This window comes from Morone saxatilis, unplaced genomic scaffold, assembly GCF_004916995.1.
Source record: "Morone saxatilis isolate NCDOM2014 unplaced genomic scaffold, NCSU_SB_2.0 Contig11, whole genome shotgun sequence".
In the NCBI taxonomy this organism is placed as follows: Eukaryota; Metazoa; Chordata; class Actinopteri; family Moronidae; genus Morone; species Morone saxatilis.
The window spans coordinates 24,099,009-24,126,912 of record NW_023339663.1 but is presented as its reverse complement, the minus strand read 5'-3'; the positions used below and the strand labels follow the sequence as shown (position 1 = coordinate 24,126,912).

Genomic DNA, 27,904 nt, shown 5'->3' with positions numbered 1-27,904 from the left:
CCTGAGATAACTTCTGTTGGCGCTATACAAATAAAATTGAATTGAATTGAATTGAATTGAATTGAACTGCTGGATATGTAAAAATGACAACAATACCTAATAATGTATGTTTAATTATTATTTTTTGCATTGAGGTATATTTAGTCTTTTCTTCTGACCTTATTGAAACCAAATAACTGAAACACATTTGATGAAAATGACAGAAGAAGAAAGAATGAAACCAGCAAAAAAAGTTTTACTCTCAGGAAATATTTCATGTTTTATATACGCATGAAGAAATATTATATTTATTGTGTTTGCCAAAAAATCACAGACAAAAATGTACAGTATGTCATCCTACAGAGTGAGTCCTTATGTTTTGGGTCAATTAGACATCATTATTAGATCTCTGTAACAGAAATGTCTCCAATAACATGAATATAAATAGGCTCATTTGGGATTTGAGGGGTAGAGCTGCAAAAAAATAATCAAAATCTATCAAACAGATACAGATCATACAAACATCCGCAGTATCTAACTGTGTTTTACTGCTCGTCTCTGAGACCCCAAACAGAAGTGATGCGTCATTAATGGACTTTTGAATGTCATCATTTCAAACTCTTCTGCTACTTGATACAATCAGCCAATACATGATTTTGGAGCTGTTTAAAGAGGGTCAGGGTAAAAATTTTCCTTTTATCATGTCTTTAATTTATGTCTTTCTTGCATGTTGCAGTGGGAATGAAACCCCTTACTTTGCCGTGTAGAGACCATTCTGTCATTCTGTTCCCAAATCAGAGTAGTGATGTCATCAGAAACCTTATGCGTTTTTTAAGGCTGTATATTCACCATGCTCAATGCTATTTCTGAGTGTTTTACAAGCATGGGAGCCTTTAACAAAGACACTCTGCCCGCCGCCCCGGGTTGTGAGGGCAGTTTGTGGTGTGGATGAGGCCTAGTTTTACTGTGGGGATCAAAGGTCCTGCCACTCATGCCTACATCTCTTTTCACCACTTGGCTACAAAGATCCTGTAGATATGATAACCAGATTACCAGAGTGAATTTTTGTATTTTTAGTTCCGCAAAATGATTCATACAACACAAAAATACATATGGGTAACTTGTTAATTTACAGGCACAAACAGAACTTTAATGCAATTTATAAATTAGTTGGAACCACAACTGCCACTTGTTTTTTCCTCGGCTCATCTCGTCCTGTGTTACAGTAAATAATCCCAGCTTGTCTGCGTTCCCATTTTGGTTTGACGCACGTTGCTATGATTTTATGAAATGCTATGTTGTGGAGAGTGGAAAGCTGAGTGATTACTATCCAAAACACCAGATCTTGTGTTTCTATTTGTGGTTACAAACCACGGTTAGTCTTCTAGTTAGTGTTCCCATTATACCAGAGCCAGAAGTGAAATCTGAGGGAAAGGAACAAATTGAATAAATCTGCAACTTTTGTGCTATTGATGAAGTCATATCTTCCATATAGTAAGTTTGATTCCTCTTGGAGCCACCTGCATTAAAAGGCTGTATCTGCATAATTATTTTGATATATTTTTTATTTATTGGGCAAAATGCGTAATCAAGTTTGTCAGACTTCTTCTTCTTTTTGATGAAAGCGTTACAGCAACAACAAACAGTTGTTTATATTGATGATCATATTTTAGTGCTGTAATGGTAACGGTTGCACTTCTTGAAAATAGTTAATAGTTAAAATAGTTAGTGCTCGATGACAGGTTAACACTGTCACTAGCAGATTTGATAAGCTGTAACTGATTAAATTAACTTATGCTCTGTGATGGGTCTGACAATACTGTCTCTGGTTGACTTGTTTTTATGCAGAATGACAACCGCTCCACCTGGCTAAATCTTTGCTAAGGTGCTGGAAGCCTGTCCAAACTAATAGTAAAGATTTTATGCAATATTCACTTTATTTAGCAAAGCTAAAGCTTCATCAGAGCATACCCCCATATTGCACTAATCTAAGTGTGCGAAAAGCTTTACTATTACTAGTTGGGTTATTTCAAAATCCATGCGTCCATCAACATATGCACTTGATGGATACATACATAATATTTTGGTAAAAGCCTCCCACCAGAAGCTGCGTGTCAGCACCCTCACCTGTTGATGATTAATGTAGAAGACATGAAAATAAAGAAACAGTATTGTTCTTATATCTAGCAGTGTAGAAATAAGTAAAGTATTACAAGGAAAGATAAGATTAAGTTAGACTAAGTTATCTTATTCTAATATCATCCAGGAATGGCTTCCACACAGATGGGAAATCTTGAATGTGGTAGTTGTGAGTGGGCTTTCCTTTAAAGTAACCTGTAGCCCCATAAACGAATGTATTTAATGAGGTGCTTGGCCTTGGAAGCAACGCTCTGTTGCTACTGTAGGTAGTAACGACTTTGTCACTGGTTAACCCGTTCCTGCCATATTTCCTGTAGTATTTTTGTTTTTGGCAATATTTAAAAAAATAGACCACCCTTTAATCTGTTTAAACCCCGAGTATGAATGTTGGCATTATAGATTCAGAAGGTCTGTACCAATGATGAATGTGACCTTAATCACATCCAGTGTGATCCTCAAAAAGAAGAATTGTCTCTAAAATGTTGTATTTAATGGTTTCATACCGGATGTAACAGTAAATCAGGGACAGTCAGTGCAGTCAGTTTATTAGTGAGAATGTCACATGTGAACTTGAAGGCAGCGTGGCTTCTGCAGATACAGATGTGTTTGAAGTGCTGACTGAAGTAAAAGCAGTGTCGCCTGCCCCCGCTCATTAAAACTGGTTAAAGATCCACAGCATCTCAGCATGTGGGAGGCAGATGCTGGTAGCCGTGGCAACCACAATGTGAACTTCATATGAATGTAAGAGGGCATATTTACATGCCATACTCTCATTATATCCAAATCTAAACCTAATTTCAAAACCGTATTTAATCATCATCTTATATGATTTTTTGTCTGAGAGATGTTTGGAAGATCTCAATAATGTCATTTCCAGACACAGCATCGTGTCTTGAGGTCACTTCCACTATAAATTCTTTGTCATTGGGATGATGTTGCGTCTGTAAGTTAGGCCTATATTGCATTTCCAGATGAGCTGGTGTGTCACAGCTGACCAGGTCATGATAACTTCACTGGCCGTTTGCCAATGAATATTGCAACGTTTCAATGTGTGAAGAGCTGCAGAAACCCCCAGTGTAATCACCAAACAGCCCCCTGAAGCCCACGCTCATAAATAAATACTTCCATCCCAGGATGCATTTTTACTGTAGGAGTACAGTTCATAGCATGCCTTTATTCCCAGAGGTTTATCATGAGGAGCTGTGCTAATGTCCCACTGGCAGATAGCACATTGTATGTTGACATGGATGAGACAAAACCCTTCAGTATTGTTATTTGTTCATTTTCTTTACAGAAGTATAATTGTTACGGTGCATTCAAAGATAGTGAAAACATTTTTTGAGGGAGACAGCAGTATTATTTTTTGTTTTGTCTTTCGTGGTTAGTAGGAAAGCTGAGAAGGAAACTGCCAAGATACAGGTTAGGAGGTTCTGGTGGGATCTGAGCCTCAGCCAATGTGGATTCAGACTTGGAGGAGGTGGAGCTTAACCATTGCACCATATCCAGACTAAGAAAACATCCTTTTACTCATAACCTTCTCCATTTCATTGCCATTTTACAGCATTTGGACCAGCAGCATGTAGCAATGTTAGTTGTTCTGGGAAAGTCTGTCAGGCCTGAGAATTGTCATTTATAACAGTTTGTTGATGTTAAAATCCTCCAACAGTAGTGGGAACTTCTGGTGAGGACAGAGTCAAGCCTGGCATGCTGCTCTGAACCTGGGAGAGAGACAGCAAGTCTTGCACCAGTATATATGTCACACATGTTCACAGTGTATGAACCCGTGCGGTCCCTCAGATCCCTTCGGCACGAGCCAAAAACGAACAAAAACCTTTGGCGAGGCAGCCTGCCTCAGAATCTGAGAGCAGCTGGAAGTGTTGAAATTTTCAAACGGAAACTCAAAACCTACCTCTTCAGCCTGGCTTTTAACTAAGGAATGTTTTAGACAATATTTTACAGTTATCTTATTTTTCCTTTGTAAATTTCATCATCCATTTATTTGAACTATGTTCTTATAATATATTTTATATATTTTATTTAGTTTTTTGAATAGCTTTCATTAAATACTATCGTTATATCTGTATTTTATTGTCATTTTTATTATTGTATTCTATTTTATCTATCTTTATTTAATTTTTACTCCATTTTGTCTTATTATCATCTCATCAATCGTCTGTAAAGCACTTCTAACACTGGACTAAACTGTATGAAAAGTGCTTTACAAATCAACTTTGATTGATTGATTGATTGATTAAAAACTTAAACTTTGAATTTGCTTTGAACTGTGTCTCTCAAAGACCCTTTAAACATGATATTATATGTTGACACACTGCCTCATGTGATTTGGTTATAAGATGTGGTATTTGCTATTAATTATTTTCTTGGGGCTGTTGGCATTTAACCAAAAAAAATATATATATATTTTGAGGCTCTAAGACGCTGAAAGGTTTATTTTACATATATATTGTATGACCAGACCAGTTTCAGTTACACTGAATCTTCATACTTAATAACATGCATCACACAGACAGTTGGATACATTTCAAAGATAGAGGAAAAGGGGTGAGCCTTGTGCAGCTCTCTGGTTCAGCCATAAGCATCTGCTGGAGTCAGTCTGTCAGCCTTGGGCTTGATGTGTCTGTCAGTCACAGCTTATTCTGACTGAGCACCTTAAACGCTGGCTGACAACATACACATGTTAGACAGAAATGGGTTCCTTCACTTTGCAAAGCTCTCTCTGACATACTTTTCAGCCCAGACACCAGACTATTGTTGTTTATTGGTCTGTTACTAATGTAAATTGTAAATTGAGCAGATAAAATCATATTAATAAGGCTGCATAAATAACATTTATAAATAATATAAATAAAGTTCTTGAATAATAGATAAATGATATCCCACTTAGGCCGGGAAAAACACAAATAACCTTGTTTGAGACAACCTCACAAAATATTTGAACCACAGCAAAACTAACAGAGTTCATCTAAGGTACACAAACACACTCAAACACTCAGAGATGTTCCAGCACCGGGTTGAAGCTCTTTTCCACCACATCTCAAACTTAATTTACTACAGTAGAGAGGAGTTAAATGCCTGCATGTTACCACTTCTGTTAATTTAAGCATGATATCATTCTGAGCATTAGCATTTTATTCATATTTGCATTCCTCATGTGGAGCCACAAACCGGGCCTCCTACACAGATAAAAGCACTATTATTGCAAGGCAACTGTAACATTATGCCAGAGCTGTCAGGAAGAGATTTAGTGCCTGGGGAACTATATCTTGACATTGTACATGTTAAGTGTTAAGGAATGATACCAAAGTCTGAGATTTGCTGCCTCTAAATCTTTATCTCAGAGGCGCCACTGTAGACATGCAAGTGAAACAGCAAACTGGAAATCATTTCTACATTTCTACATGTATCTAACATACAGATCAAGAGGCCTGTGCAAACCATTGCTTATTTCTGGGCTACAATGTGAAACTCAGTATTAATTATAGTTTTCGTAGCATTTGTTGCACATTGTCTGTAAATATTATGAACACATTCATTGGGCTTGTCAGTTTATGCCCTTTAAAGCTGCACCAAACAATATTTTCATATTGACAACTGGTCAAATGATTACTTGTACTGTGAAAGGTATCAGACATAGTGACGAACACACAGAGAACTATCCCTATCTCTGCAGTTCCCCTTAGCTATACAGAGTGTTTTAGTGTCCTTCGGCTCATTTTGGTTTGGTTCACTTTTACCACTCTCACTGACTTTGCTTCCAGCAGCAGGCAGCTGTTTTCAGTGAATCAGCTGTGACAAACCTGCTACGCTACCTGCTCTGAACCAGATGGTAGGCTGGCAAAGTTAACCACTAGCTTGTGAACATAGTGCAGCATTGAGCAGCTTCAGAGCCAGATAGTTGCCTCAGGAGTTGGTGGAGACAAAACTGGCAACTGCTTGATTATCAATGTTGTCTGTATACATACACTGTATAATTAAAAAGTGACTCAGTCAAACTCAGTGACATCACCCATAGGTTTTCATTGTGAAGCTCAGTTTGGTCGGCTCTGGTCGTCGCCATCTTGGCAATCTTGACTCCGCTGGCTCCCGGCTAATCCAAAAATGAGCGGTGAAGATGAGGCGGGCTGAATGAGGCCTAGTTACTGGAAACTGTCACTCAAAACGACCACGCTCTTATGTAAGCGAATCTAAACGGGTGAGTTCTATAAAAGTTCACCCCTCGTACAGTTGTTAGGAACAAGGAATTTAGCTATAGAGATCAAAACAGTTTTTTGTACCAGGCTGTAAACATGTTTATTTCTGCTGTAAAGTTGAGCATTTTAATATGGGCCCTTCAGATTGACGTTGCAGGAACTGCAGTATTTGTTACTTCCGTGATAGATATTTTCTGTTACCTTCAAGTGGCCACAAATGGTTTAATACTAACTTTACTACTACATTCATATTATTTGTGAGTAGCCTGTCCTTAAAAAAATAACATTTCCTTTTAAGTAGTGGCTATGCCATACACCTTGAAATAAAGGAAGTATAAGTGAAATACAAGTGGAAAACCACAAATTCACATGGCCTCAGAAATTAGTTGAAATGATTTGATTTTTCTTCATTTTTGGACCTAACACACTCATTTTATGTGTCATAGTTAACATTTATTCTATAACTCACAGTTCACAGTTCATTCAACACTGGCCACTGGGGGTCCACATCCCAAAGTCTCTGCCCTGGTTTATTTTCAGTATTCAAACATTAAAAGTGAGTGGAAAAGCTGCCATCACATGGGGGTAAACTTGTAGTTCAAAAAGAAAGAGATTAAAACTCACCGTGTGGACATCTGTGTCAAATTCTAAACGTCTTGTTGTGTTTTCTGGGAGTAGAAGAAATCTCTGGTGACAAGTGCCTTTGGCTGTGTGTGAGTTCAGTTTGTTACAAAAACTCTGCAGTATTATGAGTTTAACCCAGTTGCATCTTGTGGGACAGTACCATCAGGATTTACTTTAAGATTATGTTGTTTCAGTGTTCACGAGTAGACTGGGAGTTGACACGTGTAACCACATCCAGATGAAGGTGGGCTTTAGCGACATTTTGAAAATCCTGTTATAATTCCACTGAAAACAGGATTTTCCCTTCACCAGATGGCACAAACCACCCACAGACAGAAGGTGAATAAAGCATTGAACAAACTAGACCAAGACTCCAAAGCTGCCTCCTCGTTCATCAGCCACAATGAGATTTCTGTTTGAGTTCTGCTAGGAACGGTTAGCGAGGCTTTAGCTGAGCTATGAACTCATTTTGTTGCGTTCACAGATAAGGTCACTTTGTCAGAGACAGCCAGGACAGTGACACTTTGGGGGATTATTCAGGAACAGATTAGGATGTTAATGTTTTGTGCAGCATGCTACTGCAAGGCTGAAAAGTTTGTCTTGACTGTTGAGGGATTTTAATGGTCCAGACGGTCCAGATCACTAGATATCAAGTAGTCCCTTAAGTCTCTAATGCGTCCTACGTTGTAGGCATAAAACCTCTTGGCTCTTGCCATATCAGAAGAACAAAAAAAAAAAACCTGTGTGTTTTTAAAGCCACAGTCATATGATATCACATTGACAATTCAGATTTGGGTCAGTAAATTTCACTGCTTATTCACCACTCTTACATTAATATGTTTTGATTCAGACATTTTCCCGTCCAAATGGCCACAGATAACCTCTCACCGTGTCAGCGTCTGTTTTATGAGAGGAACATTTTTCCCCTTTTCAGGCAAAGGCTGCCTAGCTGCTATAAATGTGTTGTTTTAGTCTGAAGGGATTTATGGTGAAAATGGAGACGTGGAGGAGATATTCATTAGTAGTCATGTCACTATATAGTCGTCCTTGACTGCATTTTATTTTGTTTTCCACGGTGGACTTTCTGTAGCTTGTCAGAATGTCCCAAAAAGTGTTTTTATCATGTATTATTTCAATATTCTGGGTTGCTTTATATTCACTGATCTGCAAAGTGAGGTCATGAAACACAGCAGTTTTCCCCTGAATATGATCGTGTTATGTTTACTGATTTTTATCCCGGCTTTATCCAGCCCCATGCTGTACTGCAACATAATTCCACACTGACCACAGAAGCGTTTGGCAGTATTATTTTATTTTTTTCAGCACCCTGAAAAAAGTTTGGTGTTCTTTTCTCTCATCACTTATTTCCTGTGTGGAAGGAGGCATTTTATGTTTGTTTTGGCCCGGAACAGAATGAGCTGCGATGGGTGGGAGAGAGCTAGACTCTCCTCCTGAGTTCACCCCAACAGCCTCAGTCTAAGTCTGGCCACCATTTTCCCTCCATATCTCCTGCTTTACCTCCCTTTACCTTTGTCCACCTCCTTGTCCACTCCTAGCTCTGTGTATTTTACTCTGTCTGCCTTTTCACTCACCTGCAGCTGAGTTACGGCTGCTCTAGCTAAACCCATGGAGATGAGCACATTTTTATGACTTATTATACACTTCCTGTAAATTTGTTCATGTCATTCATCTTTAGAGTTTGGTTTGGCACCTTACAACCACATGTAAAACTGAGCAGTATTTAAATTTTTTTTTTATGAATGTTGGGACCTGGCTCATACATTAGCTCTGAGGGAAAGAGACAAAGCAAGAGGAATACCTCAGCTTTAAACAGGGAATCCATATGGAAGCCAAGCGAGAGCTGCAAACCTACTAGAAGGCCTGGAGACTGGCGGCTTTCCAATACGGTTTCCTTATTGGTGACTGTGGTCCGTTTTGGGACTTACCCTGGCACTGCAATAACCACATTCAGCCTGGTGTGTTTGAGTGTACGGTAGCTCACTGGGGCCACTTTTAAGCTCCTCCACCACCTGTTCGCACAGGGAGTTGCTTTTACTGCTGGTTTGAGTGAGTTTATGGACTGCTGATGTTAACTGTTCTATTTTTACTATGCCCAGGTTTCCTGTAAATCATTACCGCCAATGTGACAAAGAAAACTCACACGCTAGAGATTTATGAAGGAAATTCTGGGATTAGTAAGAAGACAGTCATGGCAAAATTGTGCCTTCTGGCAAGTAACAAGATCCCTGCTAATTAGATATTCTATTATTGTTTTTAATGATGTGAGTTTACAGTGTGACTTAGCTTAGATTTTTAAATATAATCTTTTATGCCTAATGAGATCTTAAACAACTATTGTACTGGACACTTTTAGTGCACACTTTGATGTTTCAGCTACAGCTGTTTCACACATCCCTTATTCACTTAGACTCCTTTTTCCCCTCTGTCTCACAGAGTCTAGGCTGCGATGAGTATCTCGGATCGGGAAGGGTGATGGACAAGTGCGGTGTGTGTGGAGGCAACAACACAACCTGCAGGCTGGTTTCTGGAGTGTTCAAACACAGTTTGTCCAAGATCGGCTACCACAAGATAGTGGAGATTCCAGAGGGAGCCACCAAGATCAACGTCACAGAAATGGTGAAGAGCAGAAACTACCTAGGTAAGAAAAAGTGCTCAACACTTTTATACTGCATTACACAGCACCAGCTCACACAGTGATCACTACCATGTTTGTGGTTTCACAACAGAAAACCTGAGCTGATTAAAGCAATGGTCTTTGGTCTTGTTGCTCAAGACTGATGTGCTGGTTTTTATCCTAGTTTTAAATCTAACATTGTGAATGTTACTACAGTTAACTACCAATAGAACAAAAACAGCATTACCCTTTGACTAGGGTTGTCAGCTTTCTTTAAACTAACAAGAGGGACGGCCCAAGGAAGTCTGCTGTCCCAAAACAAAAATAAAACATTTAATCCCATGTACCCTAAAATATGTTCCTTTTATTAAAAAACATTTGAACAAAAAACAACAGCAGCGGACCCTTTCCTAATAGATTGTTTCCTTTTTTGCTTAATTCACTACTGAACTCACTAACTTTTAATAAAGAGAAATAAAGTATAAGGGAGTATAAGTCAGGCACTATGTGCACAAGGAAATGGATATTCTCAGTTGAATGTCACTGCTTTAGATGGGAATAAATAAAGAAACATACGGTAAATATTGCTGTTGTCTATCTAAATAAATAAAAAGGATGTTGGTTCTCTGCTCACACTTTTGCTTCCATGCCTTCTGCATCATGGCTCAGCTGAAAGCTATGTCCCCACTTGCTGCTTCTGCTGCCACTGCTGTTCATATTGCTTTGCAAAAGCCCCACTTCCAGCATCCACCTGCAGGCTCTGAGTCTACCTTCCCAGGGGGGAGGTAATCATTGTCACTTACCACTCCCTGCTGTGCTAAGCTTGGTGTTTTCTTTTGGGGAGCGATGAGGTCACAGTCTAGACGCCAAATATCAGTGCTGTACATATTTTGCATTCACGTAATAATCCATTCCATGTGAATCGGCTGAGTGAACTACATTTGAGTTTCTTTGCAGCATGTTAGTGTGTTACATACTGTAATAATACTGTTTTAGGATCTATTAATTTGCCTGAGAACAATCTGAGCAGTTAATAAAAGCTGAAATTGAGTTTTTATTCAGTAACAGGGTACAGTCCAGAAAGCTCAGTGCCAGAAATGTCTGCAATATTTTAAACAGGCCTTGCAGTGTTTTCTGGAGTACTTCTGTTCTGTCACAGTCAATTTAGTTTGCCTCTCGGCAAATAGTGAGTTCCACTATCCATCCAGGTTTATAGTTTCATCAATTGCAGAGCTCTGCCTTCATTCCAGCTCAAAACACAGAAGATTTCCATTTTCTTCTGTGTCCATCCACCATATATACTACTAAAATACTATAGAGAAGTTCACATTTGACAATTCTACATGTTCCAGCTGTGCAGGCAGCAGCTGCTTGTAAAATTAATTAGATTTGTCTGAAAAGGCAGATCAACCAGGGGGTGGTGTCACTTTTTCAGGATTTCTCCAGCGTGCAGCCTTTATTACCACCCACCACTGCGGTGCCGTCTTTCAATGGAGCCTCTGAGTGAGGCGCACTACACAGATAATTGGCGTCTTTAGGAGGTGCAACTGTGGGACACAGTGGTGGGTTATTCTCAGAAGTGACTATTGGAATGTCAGACATTGTTTAATTAGAGCCATGCCCCAGCTCTGCAGTAGGTTCGGAGGAAGAGGGGAATGGCCTTGATTTCCCCCCCACAGCCGCTTCCCTTGAGGAAAGTGAATAAACATGCTTTCATTTGAGGATCTTACCCCTAAAGCCTCACCATCCTTTTTAATTAAGGTGAGGAATTTCAGCACTCTGTAAAAGAAGAACTAGAAACACTGAAGATGGGTTCAGTGGCTGCCTTTCAAATCCCATCTACTTTGATGCCAAGTGTGCTCCACTTTCTTTAATTTGAACTGACCATTTTTATACACACCAGTACACAGAGTTATGTACAGCCAAACACACATACACATTAACCGGTATATGCACCTTTTATAACATCCACTCTCTTAGCCTTTCACATCTACGCAGTCACACATGTATACTGTACTACTACCCTTCTGTAAGCAAAAGCACAAATCATGCATGGACATGCTTTCACAATGTAAGAAACTGAAACATCCTTGTAGATAAAATAAACAGGAGTCATCTTATAATGCTATTTTTAAACCGATAGGTACCATTTACAAAATTGCAGGCAGCAGCATGTTTTTAAAATGGATATTTCGGTTTTTAAAATGCAAACAAAAATATGAAACACGGGCAGGAGTCTAGCTGGAGCCACCTACCGTATCCTCACCACGTCCCTGATCTTCCCTCAATAGGCCTCTGTTCTACATTGTGCATCTCTAATGTGCTTTTAGTTGTCCAAACACTCTTTTACAAACCTGTCTAATGTTACACTTCTAATGCTTTTCTAATGGCCTATTGTACTTAATCCATGAAATCAGTGGAAAACATCTTGGGAGATTTTGTTACAGGATTTGCATGAAGGAATTGCCAGCACAAACAGATTGTCACGTTTCTAAAAGACATTGCTTTGAAAGTGCACGTGAGAGCATTTATTCCGTTAGCTATAATTACTTTTTTTGGGTGTAGGAAGTCAGTGCTACAGTTCTCATTACGCCTAAATGCTTTTACATTGAGCAATAATTATGTGGAAGAGGTTGTGGCAGTATTTTCCTTTTCGTTTGAGCTCAGGGCTGTCGGTGGTGATTGTGTGGTTGTTCTCTCTGTCTCTCCCAGCTCTCCGAAGCCGATCAGGGCGATCCATCATTAATGGAAACTGGGCTATTGACCGACCAGGCAAGTATGAGGGAGGGGGGACCATGTTCACCTACCGCCGACCCAACGAAATCAGGAGCACAGCTGGGGAGTCCTTTCTCGCTGAAGGGCCCACCAATGAAATCCTGGACGTTTATGTAAGTAATGAATCAACTAAGACCTCCAGATACTTACAGTAGTGACTCATTTTCTCTTTTATTCATGCTGGCAAGCTTCAGTTTGACCCGAGAATCTAAGGTTTGTTGTTGTATTATCACTTTTCAGGGCAGGTATTGCGTTTTAGAAGGATACTCTTAAAATATTTGACGGTGAAAAGTATTATTTTATGACTGACTCTACTACTTTGCCTCAGATGATCTTCCAGCAGCCAAACCCTGGTGTTCACTATGAGTACATTCTCCCTACTGAGCAACCAGTTGGCCCTCAGCAACCAAACCACAGACCAGAAGGTAAATTAAACGTACTTTTTACCCCCCTAACTGTTTATTACCATAGCTCTGATTGCTCAAGACATTTTATAGGGAAAACAATTCATCAAGAGTGTTGGTTGCTGCCCTGCACAAATCCATCTAATCATAATACCAAGCACCAAGCAACCAAACAATCTGTTCGCCGCAGTGACCTTCGTTTCTTAGTGTGTCTAAAACTCATGTGCCCATGTCTCAGGGAATGGTGTGAATGGACAGGGTGGATACGACAATCACAGAAACACTGACCAGGAAAACTTCAACCAAGCGGGTGGGGGGAGGGACCCTCCTCGTCTCCCTGACAACCAGGTTCCCATCGCACAGCCACCCAGACGCGCGAGAGATTACAACTGGAAAATGGCTGGTGCTACAGAGTGCAGCGCCTCCTGTGGTAAAGGTCAGTTAAACTATTTGTATTTAAGGGTTTTAGTTGCAGACATACAGAGTTAGAGCCAAAGGAAAGTGAGCTTGAGCTTTTACATGATCAACAATGAATGCAACCAAAAGTGCTTCTAATGCAAAATAATATAACATTCAGTGTTGGGCTAGTTACTCAGAATTTTTTTTTTGTTACTCATTACTTATTTTAAAAGTAATATTATTACTTTGCTTATTACTCCCTGCCAACAGTAATTAGTTACACTACTAGTTATATTACTTTTCTGCTACTCCACACATTCAGATTTACCACGATTAGAATCCCGTAAAAACAAACTAATAAAAAATTATCATTTGTTTTCAGATTCAGTGCCTAAATTAAACATCTGCTTTGTGTGCTTTTTAGGATTCAGGTATTCCATCTTTCACTGTGTCTCCCGGCTAAACCATGCCCAGGTATCGGATGCTTTGTGTGATAGCAGCAGCAGACCGACTCCAGAGGAAGAGGCCTGCAACCTGCAGCCCTGCCCAGCCTTGTGAGAGACCACACTCTTCTGTTCTCACGCTTGAATTTAAAAGACCATTAAAAAACAAAGTTGACTGAATAGTATACACACTGCTGTTATATAATTGTTAAAGTTTCATAAGTTGAAAAAGGCCCTTAAATACAGCATATAACAGATATGAGAAGAAGATGCTGTCTTAGTTTACCTTGCAGACACCTCACAGAACCAGTGTTCAGTTTGCAATGTATATTAACATCTGTGTTGTGTTTATCTGCTGTTTTGACTTATATTTGGAACATGAAGCTTTCTCGACCTATTATTACTCAAAATAGTTATTTCAAAACAATGGTCAAAACATACTTCGTATCACAATATAAACAACAAAATGCATATATTATACACTGCATATACCTTCTTATCACCAAGCTTTGATGATTTTTACCTGAGCAGCTGGGATATTGGAGAGTGGTCAGAATGCAGTAAGACATGTGGCTTGGGCATGCAGCACCGGCAGGTCCTGTGTCGCCAGATTTACGCCAACCGCACCCTCAACGTCCACACGAGCCGTTGTCGAGACTTGGAGCGGCCTGAAATCGCCAGTACCTGCCAGCTGAAGATCTGCAGTGAGTGGCAGATCCGCTCCGAATGGACTGCTGTGAGTGGCAGCTGTTAGTCACAAAGTGACTGCATCACACCTGTCTGACCTGTCTCTGCAGTTAGTGTATAACCAAGTGCTGTGCATGGTTGTTATTTTATCCCTGACATCAGTATCATCAGTATCTTTAGGTTTTCACTCTCCACCATTTAAAGGAATGGTCAAACTTTTTGGGAAATAAGCTTTCATACTGTATCTGATGTTACAGTAAATATGAAGCTGGAGTCTGGAGACAGCTTGGTTTAAAATGTAAAAAGGACAAGGTGTGTTTTTTTCTGCTCAGCACTAAACGACAGACAGCAACGCGCTGGTGAAAATAGTGGAGCATTTAGCAGCTATAGAGAGTTATTTTCCGAATTAAAGAAAGGATTAAAATACAATTTGTTATTTTCTCTATCTATTCCAATGCATGATGATATGTTAAAATGTGCCTTATGCTTCTTCTTTGCCTCGCAGCTGGCCATGCTTGCTAAAAAAGGGTGTGTGGCTCTGTTGCAGTCCACTTTAGATGATGTGGAACATTGTGATTGGCTTGTAGACAGCTAGTCAAATAAGTTTGTGCCTTTGGGTGGAGTCAGGTGACAGCAATTATAGATTCTAGACATTCTAGAAATATATGTCCATTGGATTGGACGGGGGATCTGAACAGGCTAACTGAATGATAATGTTGCTCTGTTACTGCTGAATGTGTAAGTAAGAAACTGCTTGGGGGTCGCCATAATAACTTAAATGTTATGGGCAGAAGATATACAGTAATTCTTGAAAACAATAGAAGGAAACACCCCACCTAGGAAAACCACAAACAGAATCCAGTTTGTGCAGAGATACATTAATGCACTATATAAACCAAAGAGTGTACTCATTAAAAAACAAAAACATAAAGAAGCCTTCTAGTCCCTCCAGTAGTGTTTACCTCCATGGTACCGTGTTAATCATGTGGCCTGTGTCTCCATAGTGCTCGGTGCCATGTGGGCTGGGTCAGAAGTCAAGAGAGGTACGCTGTGTCAGCAACGTGGGCGACTTTGTTCCTGATGAGGAGTGCAACATGAATCTGCGGCCCATCGATGTAGAGAACTGTGACATGGGAGCCTGTGCCAAGAGTTGGTTCTATACAGAGTGGGGCAATAGGGTAGGTGTTAGAGTCAATGGGAGGCATAGTAACTTTCATTCATTTTCTAACAGTGTGGTCATTATGTAGGTCTTCATGCATCCAGCATCTGTTTTTGAAAATGATTTATAGATATTTTAATACAGATTTTGACAACTAGAACAACAGCTTGGATAAAGGTTTAGTTCTCCATCACAACTAACTAGTAACTAGTAGAGTTGGAATAGTGTGAGAAAAGGAAATGATTAAAATAAGAGCTGAGAAGATAGAGGGTTTTTTAAAGACTATTAGGAATGACTGAATATAGAAGATAAAAAAACTCAACCCTCTCTGAGTCCTTTCCCATTATAGAGATGTTTTCCTGTTTTCAGTTATGATTCGATGGCTGTAGTAGACAGAAGAAAAGTTCATACATGAAGACAAAGGACCAGTAAGTCCCTGCAGGGATAGGACAACTAATCCAACAGGAGCAGAGAACTGAAATTAACATTTGTTTAACAGTACTGCAGATCTGATCATCAAATCCACTTCAGACTTGAAGGAATATGAACCACAAAGTTAGGGGAGATATGGATTGTTCAAAAGCAGGCAATGTACCTTATGTGTACTGTAAATCAAACTTGTTTCTTCTTTATATACATTTATATACATACATGCCTTTGAATGTCTTGAATTTCCCTCAGGATAAATAAAGGTGATCTATCATCGGTAGTTCGTTACTCCTTATCTTCTGTAGGCTATCATCGGTATCTATCTATCCGGATCTATCTCCACTGACCTCGTATCTATGTCCCGTATCCCTATTCTATCGGTATCTATCTGATCGTATCTTCATCTAATCGGTGAGTCGCGGTGATCGGGCCCGTATCTGTCCTGGTATCATCCTTATCCTATCTTCATGTGTCCACTTAAATCAGGTTATTATTATTAAACAAGTGTTTATTCCACAGTGCTCAGCTGAATGTGGGATGGGGGTACGAACCCGGGGAGTCCTCTGCCTGACTAACCACATCGGCAGCCTTCCTCTGGAGGGCTGTGGCAGCGAACGGCCCGCGGACTCTCAAGTCTGCAACAACGGCCCCTGTGAGAATCGGATTGAGTGGTTCACAGGCCCCTGGAGCCAGGTATGAGTACAACAGAAGGTCACGCTCGGCTTGAGGGGACGTAGTCTGGAGTAGCTAAATATATGGGATTTTACAGTGATTTTACAGTGACATGTCAGGATTTGTTTTCCTGTCTCAGTTTTTGCTACGTGTAATTGAATCCATATGGTCTGTGCTGTTGTATGTGACCCAGTGCTCTGCAGAATGTGGCCCAGGCAGCCAGCAGAGGGCAGTGGTGTGTCTGCTGAAGTCAGAGGAAGGATTCACTGTCATGCCGACGTATGAGTGCTCCTCCCTGGAGCGGCCCCTCAGCCAGCAGAGCTGCAACCTCAAGGCCTGTGGAGCGAAGTGGTACCACACAGACTGGAGTGCTGTGAGTAAGATATGAAACCCTCTCCCCTTTTGCTGTTTAGATGCTCTTAAGCAAGGCATCCACTCCCTACTATTCTCAATAACTAAAATTAATGGCCAACAGGGCTGATAATCTGGTTAGCTACAGATGAAGAAATCCCTTAAAAATGCTATGTAGATACATTGTAGTATACATTGAGTTTACAGACATAGAAAATGGATCTGATTAGGTAAGCTACAGAGAACAATCACAGGCTCATTCATACAGTCAGACTTTGATCTGTCAGAACAGGATGGCAAAGAATAGTATGCTTAATTTCAAGGTCTCCTTGATGAAGTCACTTTGTACTGCATTTGAAATCTGAAGTTGTGCACTTCACAAGTTATTTTCATCTTCATCACGCTCTGGTGTGAATAGCACTTTATCCTTTATTCTTATCCTTTATTTATTACGTACCAACAATTATCATGTATGAATGACAATATTTAAAGAAGCAACAATCAAAGTTAATAAATAATACAAAACTCTGCTAATCTGCCTCATCAGGACTTTGATTTAAGCTCTGTTTGGTGCACCGAAGTGCACGACCGTCACCTTTTTCCAACTAAGCACAAATAAAAAATAAAAAACTGTTCTAACTTTGCCAGAAAATACTGTGTTTATGAGGATGATAAGTGTGAAACTATGTTTCCATAGCCTTTAAAGGTTCAGATTGCAACATTAAGAATGTTTGCAAAGTTTCAGTAGACCAACTTCTGGGTTTTTGGGTTAAGGTTTGATTAATCTGGGACTGACTGCTGTCACTGACTCCTCTCCTTCCAGTGTTCAAAAACATGTGAAGGAGGTTTCCGTGTGCGGGAGGTGCGCTGCCTGTCTGACGACATGCTGTCCAGCGATGGCTGCGACGAGCAGCTGAAACCAGCAGAGAGGGAGAACTGCAACCCAGACCCCTGCATACCTCGCATTGGTCAGTGTTCTCTGGAATATTACTGACTTTTATGAATGATTTTAGCATCCTTAGGGTCATTATTGTGGCTGTAATGTCCAGCTGGATATGAGATATAGAGTAATGTTCATCAATGTGCCATCTCTGAATGCTTGAAATGAAAGCTGTACCTTGAGCAAGGGGTTGAACCCCAAACTTTATTAGAAGTTGAAGCAGCACTGGGGAGCTGTAAATGTTGCTAACGCTCCCATCTCCCTGCAACACTTTACCTAGTCTATTGTCATAGGTTCCTACACAGCTCCCTTGGTTTAATAAAGGTCACATATTATTTGCTTAATTTTTGTTTCAGATGAGAACTGCAGAGACAAGTACTTTAACTGCAACGTGGTGGTCCAGGCTCGCCTCTGCGTGTATGATTACTACAAGACGACCTGCTGTGCTTCATGTTCACGAGTGACCCACAGACAGTCGATTCATCGGGGCCGCAGCTAGCACTCTCTACCACGGTCCCTCAGCTCCATGTCGGACCAGACTCAATACTCCGCCACAGGCACTCTGTTCTTGGGCCAGCCAAGGGAGTGAACTGGCTGGATCTTGGCTTAAACGGACTCTTGTTTTGATTCCCAAGGATGGAAGCTGAAGAAGGAACATTTCTGATGGCTTATTTGGAGACAGCTGTTGGGAGAAAAGGAATACCTAAGAACAGTGGAGGACAGGAATCCACTCACTCGATAAACAGAGTGCTGGTGGGGTGAGAAAGATCAGTAGCAAACTGAGGAAACTACAAAAAACCTTATGGATTTTAACCACAACGTTTAATCTAAAGAATTAAATTTTTTTGTTTCAATGGAAGCAGTTTGCAGCTGGCTGTTGTGGATTACATGACATGAAGTGGAGAGCACCTGTAAACTATTTAAGATGGACTATGTATAGAAAGTACTGTTTATGTTCTAATATGGTTCTTTACACTACAATGCTCAGATTCATGGCATGATGTCATATGAAGTCGATGCTGTCTCACGTGTAATCAGCTATTTAACAACCACTTGTTGACCAAAGATATGTAACCTCATCAAACTGAAGGCAGTGACAAATTGCCATTTTCACAGAAATACTGTGCGTCAAACCTTCCATGATGCTGATGATGTAACCTTTGCGCAGCATGTATTCACAAGAAAAATGTGTGAATTCGATTTTATTTGTGGCACGGATGAGGTTTTTCTGATTACCTAAGCAGTGGCAAACCACCTGGTTTTCGTGCCTGCGCAGCCGTTAGGTGTAAATGCAGCATTTGTAATATGTATGTATATATGTATGTTTGTATGACAGAGTGAATGGTAAAAGGTATTTTTTAAGGGGTTCTCAGACAATCTTCCCAGCAACTGAAGAGAAAAAAAGCCCTCTTTATTTATTTGTGTGGCTCCCCAGGGAGGACACTGGTTTATCGGCCACCAGTGGCCCCTTTTTGGCTGTGGGGATAAAACCTTTGCTGTCTCTCCACCAATCACAGCCTCTGGACTGAATGTAGGCATTCCACAGCCTGCTGGATGGTGGAAGCAGATGGTGAAAAACCCCAAAGTATTTTTGAAGAGGTGAAACAAACTGCATATATTTTTTTTTTTTCTGTGGGAGATCATTCCACCATTGTACAATCCCTGATAAATCCCTAATTATAAATACATTGAATTATCAATAAATCATTATTAGTATTTGATTGTAAAGAAAAATCCCCACAGTATTTTACAACTATTAATCTGGTATGGTATATATGAGGTTTACATTAATAGTAAGTCCTTGTTAAATCAGCCTCTCTTTCAGTTTCATACAGAACCTGCACACTGGGCCTCTCAAGTGTTGTTCAAACTGTTTTTGTATTATATGTTAGCAGTTCCCTCCATGCACCATAAATTTACCTCAGATCCATAAGTACTGTATGCATCAATGTTCAAGTTTGGGATGACTCAAGTGTGCAATTGATTCAATATCTAAATGCAAGAAACAAACCATCAACATCTGAATGTGTTGACATGATGACGTGATACTGGATTTTCCCCAAAACAATCAAAAAGAATTAAACTAAAATACCAGAATCCTTCCGTATTCGAATGACTGCAACTAATAAAACATCTGTACTTGTCTTCTTTTACATTACAACTGTTCAACTGTTTATTTTTCATGGAGTGTTCTTGAGAATTTTTGAAATAAACTAAATTACTAATTATTTGTACACTTGCACAGCATATTTTCCTTGTCTGATTTTTTAAACTGATTCAGTTTTTCATCACACCAAGGACGAGTCATCCATGTAGAGGACAAAGGCAGTGTTACATCAAATAGATTTACAGTTCCACTATAACTCCGTCTTAAGGACGAATGTCAGAAAAACTTTCTTCAGTATATTAATATTTGAGCAAATTGATACAAATATATATATTTTTAATCACATTCTATGTATATATGTCATAACTCAACAGCTACATAAACTAACAGAGATTGTTGAAAGTTCCAGGAAAAAAGATTTCATCATTTGTCAGTCCTGCTGACACGGACTGATGTGTTTTGCAAAGTCAACCATGGAACCCTCAATCTCCTCCACCACCAAGCTGAATGTTAATTGCACCAAAATCTTTTAATGAATATTCTGCTTTTATTATTTACAATCTAGGCCTTATGTTCATTGTATTGTCAGTAAGTCAATAATCATGAGCAGTTACCACTATCTGCACATGAAAACATCAACATGAAAATGATCACCCAGACTGTCCTTTGTAAATATCTGTTCAACCTTGAGGAGATACTGTGACAAGTTCAACTTGAGGTTCTCAGTGCAATATACAGTTGCAATGACCATTTTGTGACTGTGTATGTTGCAATGTTCACCTTCATTTTCACTTGTAAATAATTTGGTTTGTATCACAGGGTTAAACTTGGCATTTGTTTACCACTTGACAATAGATCTCCACAATTAAGTTGCTTTTATGAAATTTCAGGAAACTCATCTCGTCCACTGTAGCATGCAGTCAGGACTAAATGGAGGTTGCTCTCTATACACCATTGCATTTAATTTTATTTTAATAATTTTATAGAAGAATGAATACCAGTATAGTTTCTCTTACTGCATTGCTTACATTAAATAATTTACTAGTCTGAGTCAAACAGTGAATCAGTGTGTTTTTTGTGTGAAGACAGTAAAACTCTGAAACACTGAAATAAACACACTAAAAATTCAGATGTTATTAGTCAACAATATGCATAACAATACATAACTCTGTTTAATGATTACTGAAATGTGACTGAAAAGATGATGAGTGTTTAAATAGATGATTCACTGTGTCATCACCTGTAGGTCAAATTATTAGTGAAACCAGGCAATAAAACGATCTTCTGTGTCTTCTGTATTTAGTTGTCAGNNTTGATACATTTCTATTCCCCCTCAACCAAATAAAACTTTGCTGGTAGACCGACCCCTCCAAAGCCGCGGAAGCGAGCCAGCACTTGGTTATTGATGAAGCAGCTCTGGGCAGGGTTGGCCAGGGCCTGGTCCAGCAGGTGGTTGATGAAATATATGCCAGGCTCCACGGTGAGGACCATCCTCTCCTGCACCAGGCGGCCCATCCGCAGACTCCTCAGTCCAGGCTCGTCAATACGCTCCACCCCCTGGGCAACAGTACAGTTTGTTAAAGCTACAGCTTCACAGTTACAAAACATGAGCTGTGTAGTATCAGAACATAACTATCGTTAAACCTTCTGTGGACCTGACTGTTGTACTGGAATTAGCAAACACTGTTGTTCTGTCATGTATTCTCAGAATGACTGAGCTCTGTATTCATATTCAGTGAGCCCTGCTTATCAGTGTACTTCCCATACGGACACCATCTGGTGAGCAGTTCCTCTGGAGCTTCTGTGGGTTAAGTGTCTTCTGTATTTAGTTGTCAGAAGAGCATAACAGTATAAAATCCTCCACCACAACCTGAAACCGTCTGTGTTCAAAGTTCAGACAACAACAGCTTCCCCTCTCTCCTGCCCTCACGGTGAACTTGCTCCTGCAGCTTGACCTCTTTTTGTTCTGCTCTCACTTCTGCAACGAGGATCTCTCTATTATTGATGACACATACATTTTGGACGAACAGGACCGTGTTTTCTTCTTTCTCTCACCTCAGAGTATCCTGAATGATATACGCTGTCATTCAAGATCCCGATATTCACCAGCTCCTCCAGGTGAACCCGGTCAGCCAGGCGGTGCTTCACACCTTCAACACAAGCAGCATAAATGATCACCTTTATGCCCCATTTGTTCAGAGATAGAGATGGTGGAATGAAAAGAAATGTATTCAACAGATTTATTAGGGTTTTATTTGTCCAATCATTACTAAGTAGCTCCTTCAGTTTCATTAATTGTGCAAACAGTAAACCAAAAATAGCTTGGCAAAAATGACACCTACGCATGTTGGCATTTAATCAATTGCTGACTGACTAAAAGATGATGACCTGGTTTGATGGCAGTCAGGACAGCTGGAGGATGTGAGGACAGCGTCATAGATTGTCCTCCACTCTGGAGTGAACTCGCCATTGGCTGGGAAGCATATATATATATATATTTCAGAACAGTTTAAGAACGTTTCCAAAGTGCTTTGGGTTTGAGTTATTTACAGAGCAACAAACATGCACACAGATAAAAAGATTACAATTAAAAAATTACAGGAATATAATGTCTTATGCCAGGTCCTCATTTTCCAAGATCTTAATTTGAAAAGAAAAACAGTTTGCAACCACTGACCACTATTCTCCGAAAAGAATTTGTTACACCTGGCCATGTCCACATGATGGCGCCAGAGTTAAGAACATTTCAAATACTATACATAATGTTGTATATCTTGTTACCTGTGTGTAGAGGCCTGTGCAACAGTTTAAAATGCATGCTGTCTGCTACACACTACACTCTGCTGGTGATGCTCCCCTCTGGCATAAGACATACAACATTTGTTCTAAATTTTTTAATTTAAATGCAATTTTTGTGGTCAGTCAAGTGAGTTCCATAATTTGGATATTTAGAGTATAAACATTTTATAGAAACTATTAGACTACATACATGAAAACCTTTCTTGCTGTTTATTTTTGTTATTATTATTCTCATATCAACTTCTTTTTAACATTAAAAAACTGGAGGATTTTTGGACTTGATAATGGTGTTTAAGGAGGCTTCAAAAGTTGAAGAGAGCCCTCAAGTACTTGCTGATTTTCAGTTTTTACTGCATACTTCTAGATAGCGTCATAAGTGAAAAACTATGTGACAATATTGCTAAAATATTACTTTAATGCAGCAGATAATTGGTCAAAAGCCTTTGGTCTCTGTTAACTGCTGGCCTCAAAGCTCCTGGATGAAGTTAAAATCAATAGCACAAACAGTTTACAGCCTCTTATTTTGAATCCTTTGGTCGAGTTTCAAAGTCAATAAGGTGCTTTCATACCTTTAATGTCCTGCTCTGAACTTTCATTTTCTTTCTTTTCCTTTATTGCTTGGTTAGAGAATAATTTGAATGATACCAATTTGAGCAACCTTGCAGATGCTGTTAAGTGAAGAAGTTTTTTTGTGTCATTTTGTGGGTTTCACTGGAAATCCTGTTTGTGTAGCACAGAACTCAAATGCCAAGAACAATCAGGCAAGCAGGAAGTACAATACATCTGTGTGGACTGGTGTCGGATTAAAACAGGAAACAAACAACAACCAAAAAAAAAGCCTCTACTTTTGACAGCAGACACACAATGAGCTGACTAGGCAGCCAAGGTTTGTGAGAATTTAACAGAAGAAATTTTAGACAATTAAGAGCAGCACTACAATCTTTATTCTAGTCTTTATCTCAAATATGAATATTCATCATCAAGTGATTTAATTACTTACCATGCCACAATGACTCGGTGTTAACTTGGAAGCTGATAACAGAAACAAACAAACAAAAAACTGCAAGAGTGTGACTATAAACACAACAATAACACTAACAGTTAGGGGCTCAGGCTGATACCGTTGATCAGGCTGTATGTGGTTTAGAACAAAGACCAGTGCTAAGGAAAACATTGCCATTAATTGATAAAGAACAAGCAAAAGTTTTTGCTTAATTGATATATCGTCAGAATTAGGTTAATCAATATACATGAGAGTCTGATTATGTTCATGTAAAAGGACGCCAATTAAAATTAAACACACCAACTAATTCTTTGAGAGGAGGTTTTACAGCAGATGCTCCCACTATCTGTATTCAGTCCCGCTGCAAAAAACAAACAAACACAAAACATGTCAATACAGTGCATTAGATTGCTTTATATCCAGGCTCATTATCTGTTCTCTAATCAGAAATGAAATGTATGGAAAATCTGGCCTGATATACAATAAGAATTTTATTTCATTCCACGCTGTTGTGGCTCTGTATATCAAAGTGATGACTGCTTAAATGATTTAAATGCAGTTGAGTATGAGTGAGGATATCACCTTTAGTTCCATAGTGATTCAATAAGTCAGTTAGCAAAAATAACTTGATAAAGACGTAAAAAAATAAATGAATAGTTGGTAACAAAAAGCAAACAGTTCACCAATGGGACTTTTTACAATTACAGTGCTTACTTGCAGCTGTACAAGGTTTCTTTTCTTTTTTTGTTAGAATTTGTTTTTTGGCAGGTTGCAGTTGAACCCGGCCGCTTCAGTAAACACTGAGCCTTAGTACACAGTGCACACACTCTACCCGCTGAGCTGCTGGGGCACCGTACAAACAGCACAGACCGTTCCTGAAATATGATCACGCACCTAAAAAATATCGATTTGTAGCAGACTGGGCCAACAATAAACAACCATTTTTTACGGATGAAAAACATTTAAGTTTACATTTTAAATCTCCACAAAGCGTGCATTCAACAGTCTAAAGGTGAAGTGTTTGCATGTTAAGCAGTACTGTGTGCAACAACACCTTCAAGTCTGAGTGAGTGATATCACACTGCTCAAATATTCATGAACTCAAACGCTGCTGTCACTTCATAGCTCAGTGACTGAACATTAAGGTTCAAAAAAAGAGGTCACACACACACACACACACACAAACACACACACACTTACACACACACCTAGAGACCAGCACCAACACAGACAGACTTACATCACAGGTGTATTGCACCTCAACAGCATAACTTCTCATTGAAGTGCTATTTAGGAAAGATCCTGTCAACATATGAAAAACTGGCAAAGAAAAGTAGCAGAAACAAGTTTAATAGCCAATTTGAAAACATAACAGACGGGGTAATGTTACAGTCTGGGGAAAAAAATTTGTGAGGGAGATCAATTTTGTAAAATATTTGTTAAATGTTTGTTTTATTTTGACAGCTCAAGGTAGACAGGAAAAGGGGAGAGAGAGGGGGGATGACATGCAGCAAAGGGCCACAGGTCTGACTCTAAGCCATAGGTGCTACAGCAAGACAAATTTGATCATGAACACAAGTCATTTCTGTACAGAGTGGCTTGCCTACATATTGGTTACATAGTGAGATTAAGAGTTCTACAGAAACTGTGACTGCTATTCCACTTTAAGGAATGCTGGCAAGGTTTTTGAGGCACCTCGACTGAATCCAACCAGGCGCTTCAGGAAGCTATGGGTGTAGAATAAAATGCTCAAACCTACACAGCATGCTTTTCCCCCCACTTCCCATTAAAAACCTGAACACCACTCTCACCCAACTCTCAAATGTTCAACTGTAAATTTACCTCTGATTTTTTAGCTCTGAACTCTGAAACTGAAACCAAAAAAATAGATCACTTTAATAATATATTTTAAATTTCAAACGTTCAAAGGCTGATTCTGGAGTTTTTCAGCACATTACTGATTATTTGTACACTTTACAACATACTTTCCTTGTGTTGGTTCCTGAATAGATTCAGTTTTATCATCCATCTAGAGGACAATAGCAGTCCTATAACAAATATATATTTACTTCTTATTATTAAACATGTTGATTTAATGCTCATTCATCTTAAAGAGTAACTGTCAGGAAATGTTCTTCTGTCAGAGGACATGATGATTATTCTGATTACTGTCTGGTTCACAGAAACTTTGTGGTCCCATGTACTGATTTGTATGAAAGTCTTTACAATACAGCAATACTCACATAAAACTAAAAAACAAACAAAATAAACTAAACACAATAAATTTGTGGCAAATAGTTGCAAATTAAAATGTTTTTTTAATCTTATTTCACTGCATTTTTTATGAATCAGTGTTTACAAAGAGGAACATACTGTATAAGAATATAAATTTATAAAATTGTATTTCCAGGAGGCACAGAAACACCTTCAGTGTATAAAGGTAGTTTGTCCGTTACAGGAAGTGCTAACATTTATTATATTATATTATTTTATATATTACATTATGAAAGCTTTTATATTGGTGTGTTTGTTCTGCCATTATGTGGTGGCAGTTTGTAGTGACTCCGTGACTGCAGCAGATTGCAGCACCTTATACGGATGGCAATCTTAGTGTTATTTAAATTTTACATATTAGTGATAAAAAATAGAGAAAAAAATCATCACAATCAAATCACACCATATTTTAGCATAATCAATCAAGAGTTACATTTAATCATCACAGACCTGTTATATTAGTGAAACAATGATAAATACAAATTCAGGTATTCAAGATTATTTCATTAATCACCTGGCATGCGAACATCCTGGTCCTCTGGATGCACAGGCAATCTATGTACAGTGATTTTTTCCCAATGTGTAAGTTTGACACTACTGCTGGAGCAGCTGATAACTGCACAGCTTCTTCCTGATTTCCTAGACATCGTTGTAAAAAGCAACATTACATAGAAAGTTAAGCAAAAGTAGGACACTGTTTTTAGGAAAGCTTGCATTCAAACATTGGCATATTGTACCACAGTACCACCACACTAATGGTGACTTGTTTACTTCCAAAAAGTGTATGTATATAAATTAGATATGAGAGCGGGAGTAATAACTCTGCAGTAAATAATGACATCGCTGGTTACAGCTCAGACTTCACTGTGAGATGTCATTCAGAATTTCTCACTGCTGGCGATGGGGCTAAAGGGTTTCACAGAGTCAGCCATGAAAGCCTCAATCTCCTCCACGGTGCGAGGGACGCAGGTCAGTACCTCTTTACCATCAGCTGTCACTGCAATGTTCTCTTCAACAGGAACCTGCACACAGTAGTAGTCAGTCAAAAACGGTAGAATCGTAGCAGGAAACATTCACATGCAAACACAAATAAGGATTTATATGTTGAATTTTCAACTTTTTTGTACAATTTCATGAGATTGATTATCATTATTATCATATCATTTATAACACATCAACTTAAAGGATGACATCAGAGACAGTAAGTCCAACGGGGCAAGACAGTAACAAGGGTTGTAGAAAAATCCACTCTTTGCCATTGTATGTAAACTTTTTTTTTAAAGTATTTTTTGGGCTTTAATTGCCTTTATGATAGTGACAGCTGAAGACAGACAAGAAAAGGGGGCAAAGAGTGGGGAAGAAACGCAGCAAAGGGGCGCAGGTCGGATTTGTACCCTGGGCCGCTGCAGCAAGGACTCAGCCTCCATACATGGGTCGCCAGCTCTACCCACTGAGCTAACCAGGCACCCATAAATTACTTATTTAAAAGTGAAATGTCTCTCTAATGTCTATTGGACCTTGCAGACTTACTGTATCAGGCTCACTGGAGATACTACGTTAACAAATCTCAGCCATTAAGTAGCTGATTTAAGATTCAATGACTTTTACATCAATTAGTCAAAGCACCTTCACTTTAGAAACATTTCTATAATGTAAAACAGTCCAGTCATACTGTAATACATTGTAGTCTTTACTTTGCATTACTTGACTTTAAAAGTGATTAGTTGTAGCGTTTAGCGTCACAGTATATTGTGCCTATTGCAAAACAAGAAAGAATTGCAATATTGTCATTTTGTGGACCAGGTTCATTTCATTATTAGTGGCTTTGTAGCATTAATCTTGTAGACAACTTGATACATTTCTATTCCCCCTCA

General features: G+C 39.2%; 2 protein-coding genes across 3 annotated transcripts in view; one reads left to right on the top strand and one right to left on the bottom strand.

The window, feature by feature from the left end:
* The window catches only part of LOC118321272 (thrombospondin type-1 domain-containing protein 4-like), a 21,586-nt gene extending 1,503 nt beyond the window's left edge, over positions 1–20,083 (top strand). For both annotated transcript variants that reach the window (XM_035652532.1, XM_035652531.1), the window contains exons 2-12: positions 9,408–9,612; positions 12,301–12,476; positions 12,692–12,788; positions 13,006–13,203; positions 13,591–13,720; positions 14,141–14,345; positions 15,301–15,474; positions 16,404–16,577; positions 16,750–16,929; positions 17,731–17,875; positions 18,204–20,083. In XM_035652532.1, the coding sequence (XP_035508425.1) occupies positions 9,408–9,612; positions 12,301–12,476; positions 12,692–12,788; positions 13,006–13,203; positions 13,591–13,720; positions 14,141–14,345; positions 15,301–15,474; positions 16,404–16,577; positions 16,750–16,929; positions 17,731–17,875; positions 18,204–18,346 (1,827 nt within the window). In that variant the 3' untranslated portion in view covers positions 18,347–20,083. The remainder of the gene's footprint in view (positions 1–9,407; positions 9,613–12,300; positions 12,477–12,691; positions 12,789–13,005; positions 13,204–13,590; positions 13,721–14,140; positions 14,346–15,300; positions 15,475–16,403; positions 16,578–16,749; positions 16,930–17,730; positions 17,876–18,203) is intronic.
* Positions 20,084–21,272: 1,189 nt separating this feature from the next.
* pepd (peptidase D) overlaps positions 21,273–27,904 on the bottom strand; it is a gene marked incomplete at its 5' end in the record, with an annotated part of 15,165 nt that continues 8,533 nt past the window's right edge. Inside the window, 1 exon segment of the mRNA XM_035652130.1 lies at positions 21,273–21,511. Within this exon segment, the coding sequence (XP_035508023.1) occupies positions 21,278–21,511 (234 nt within the window).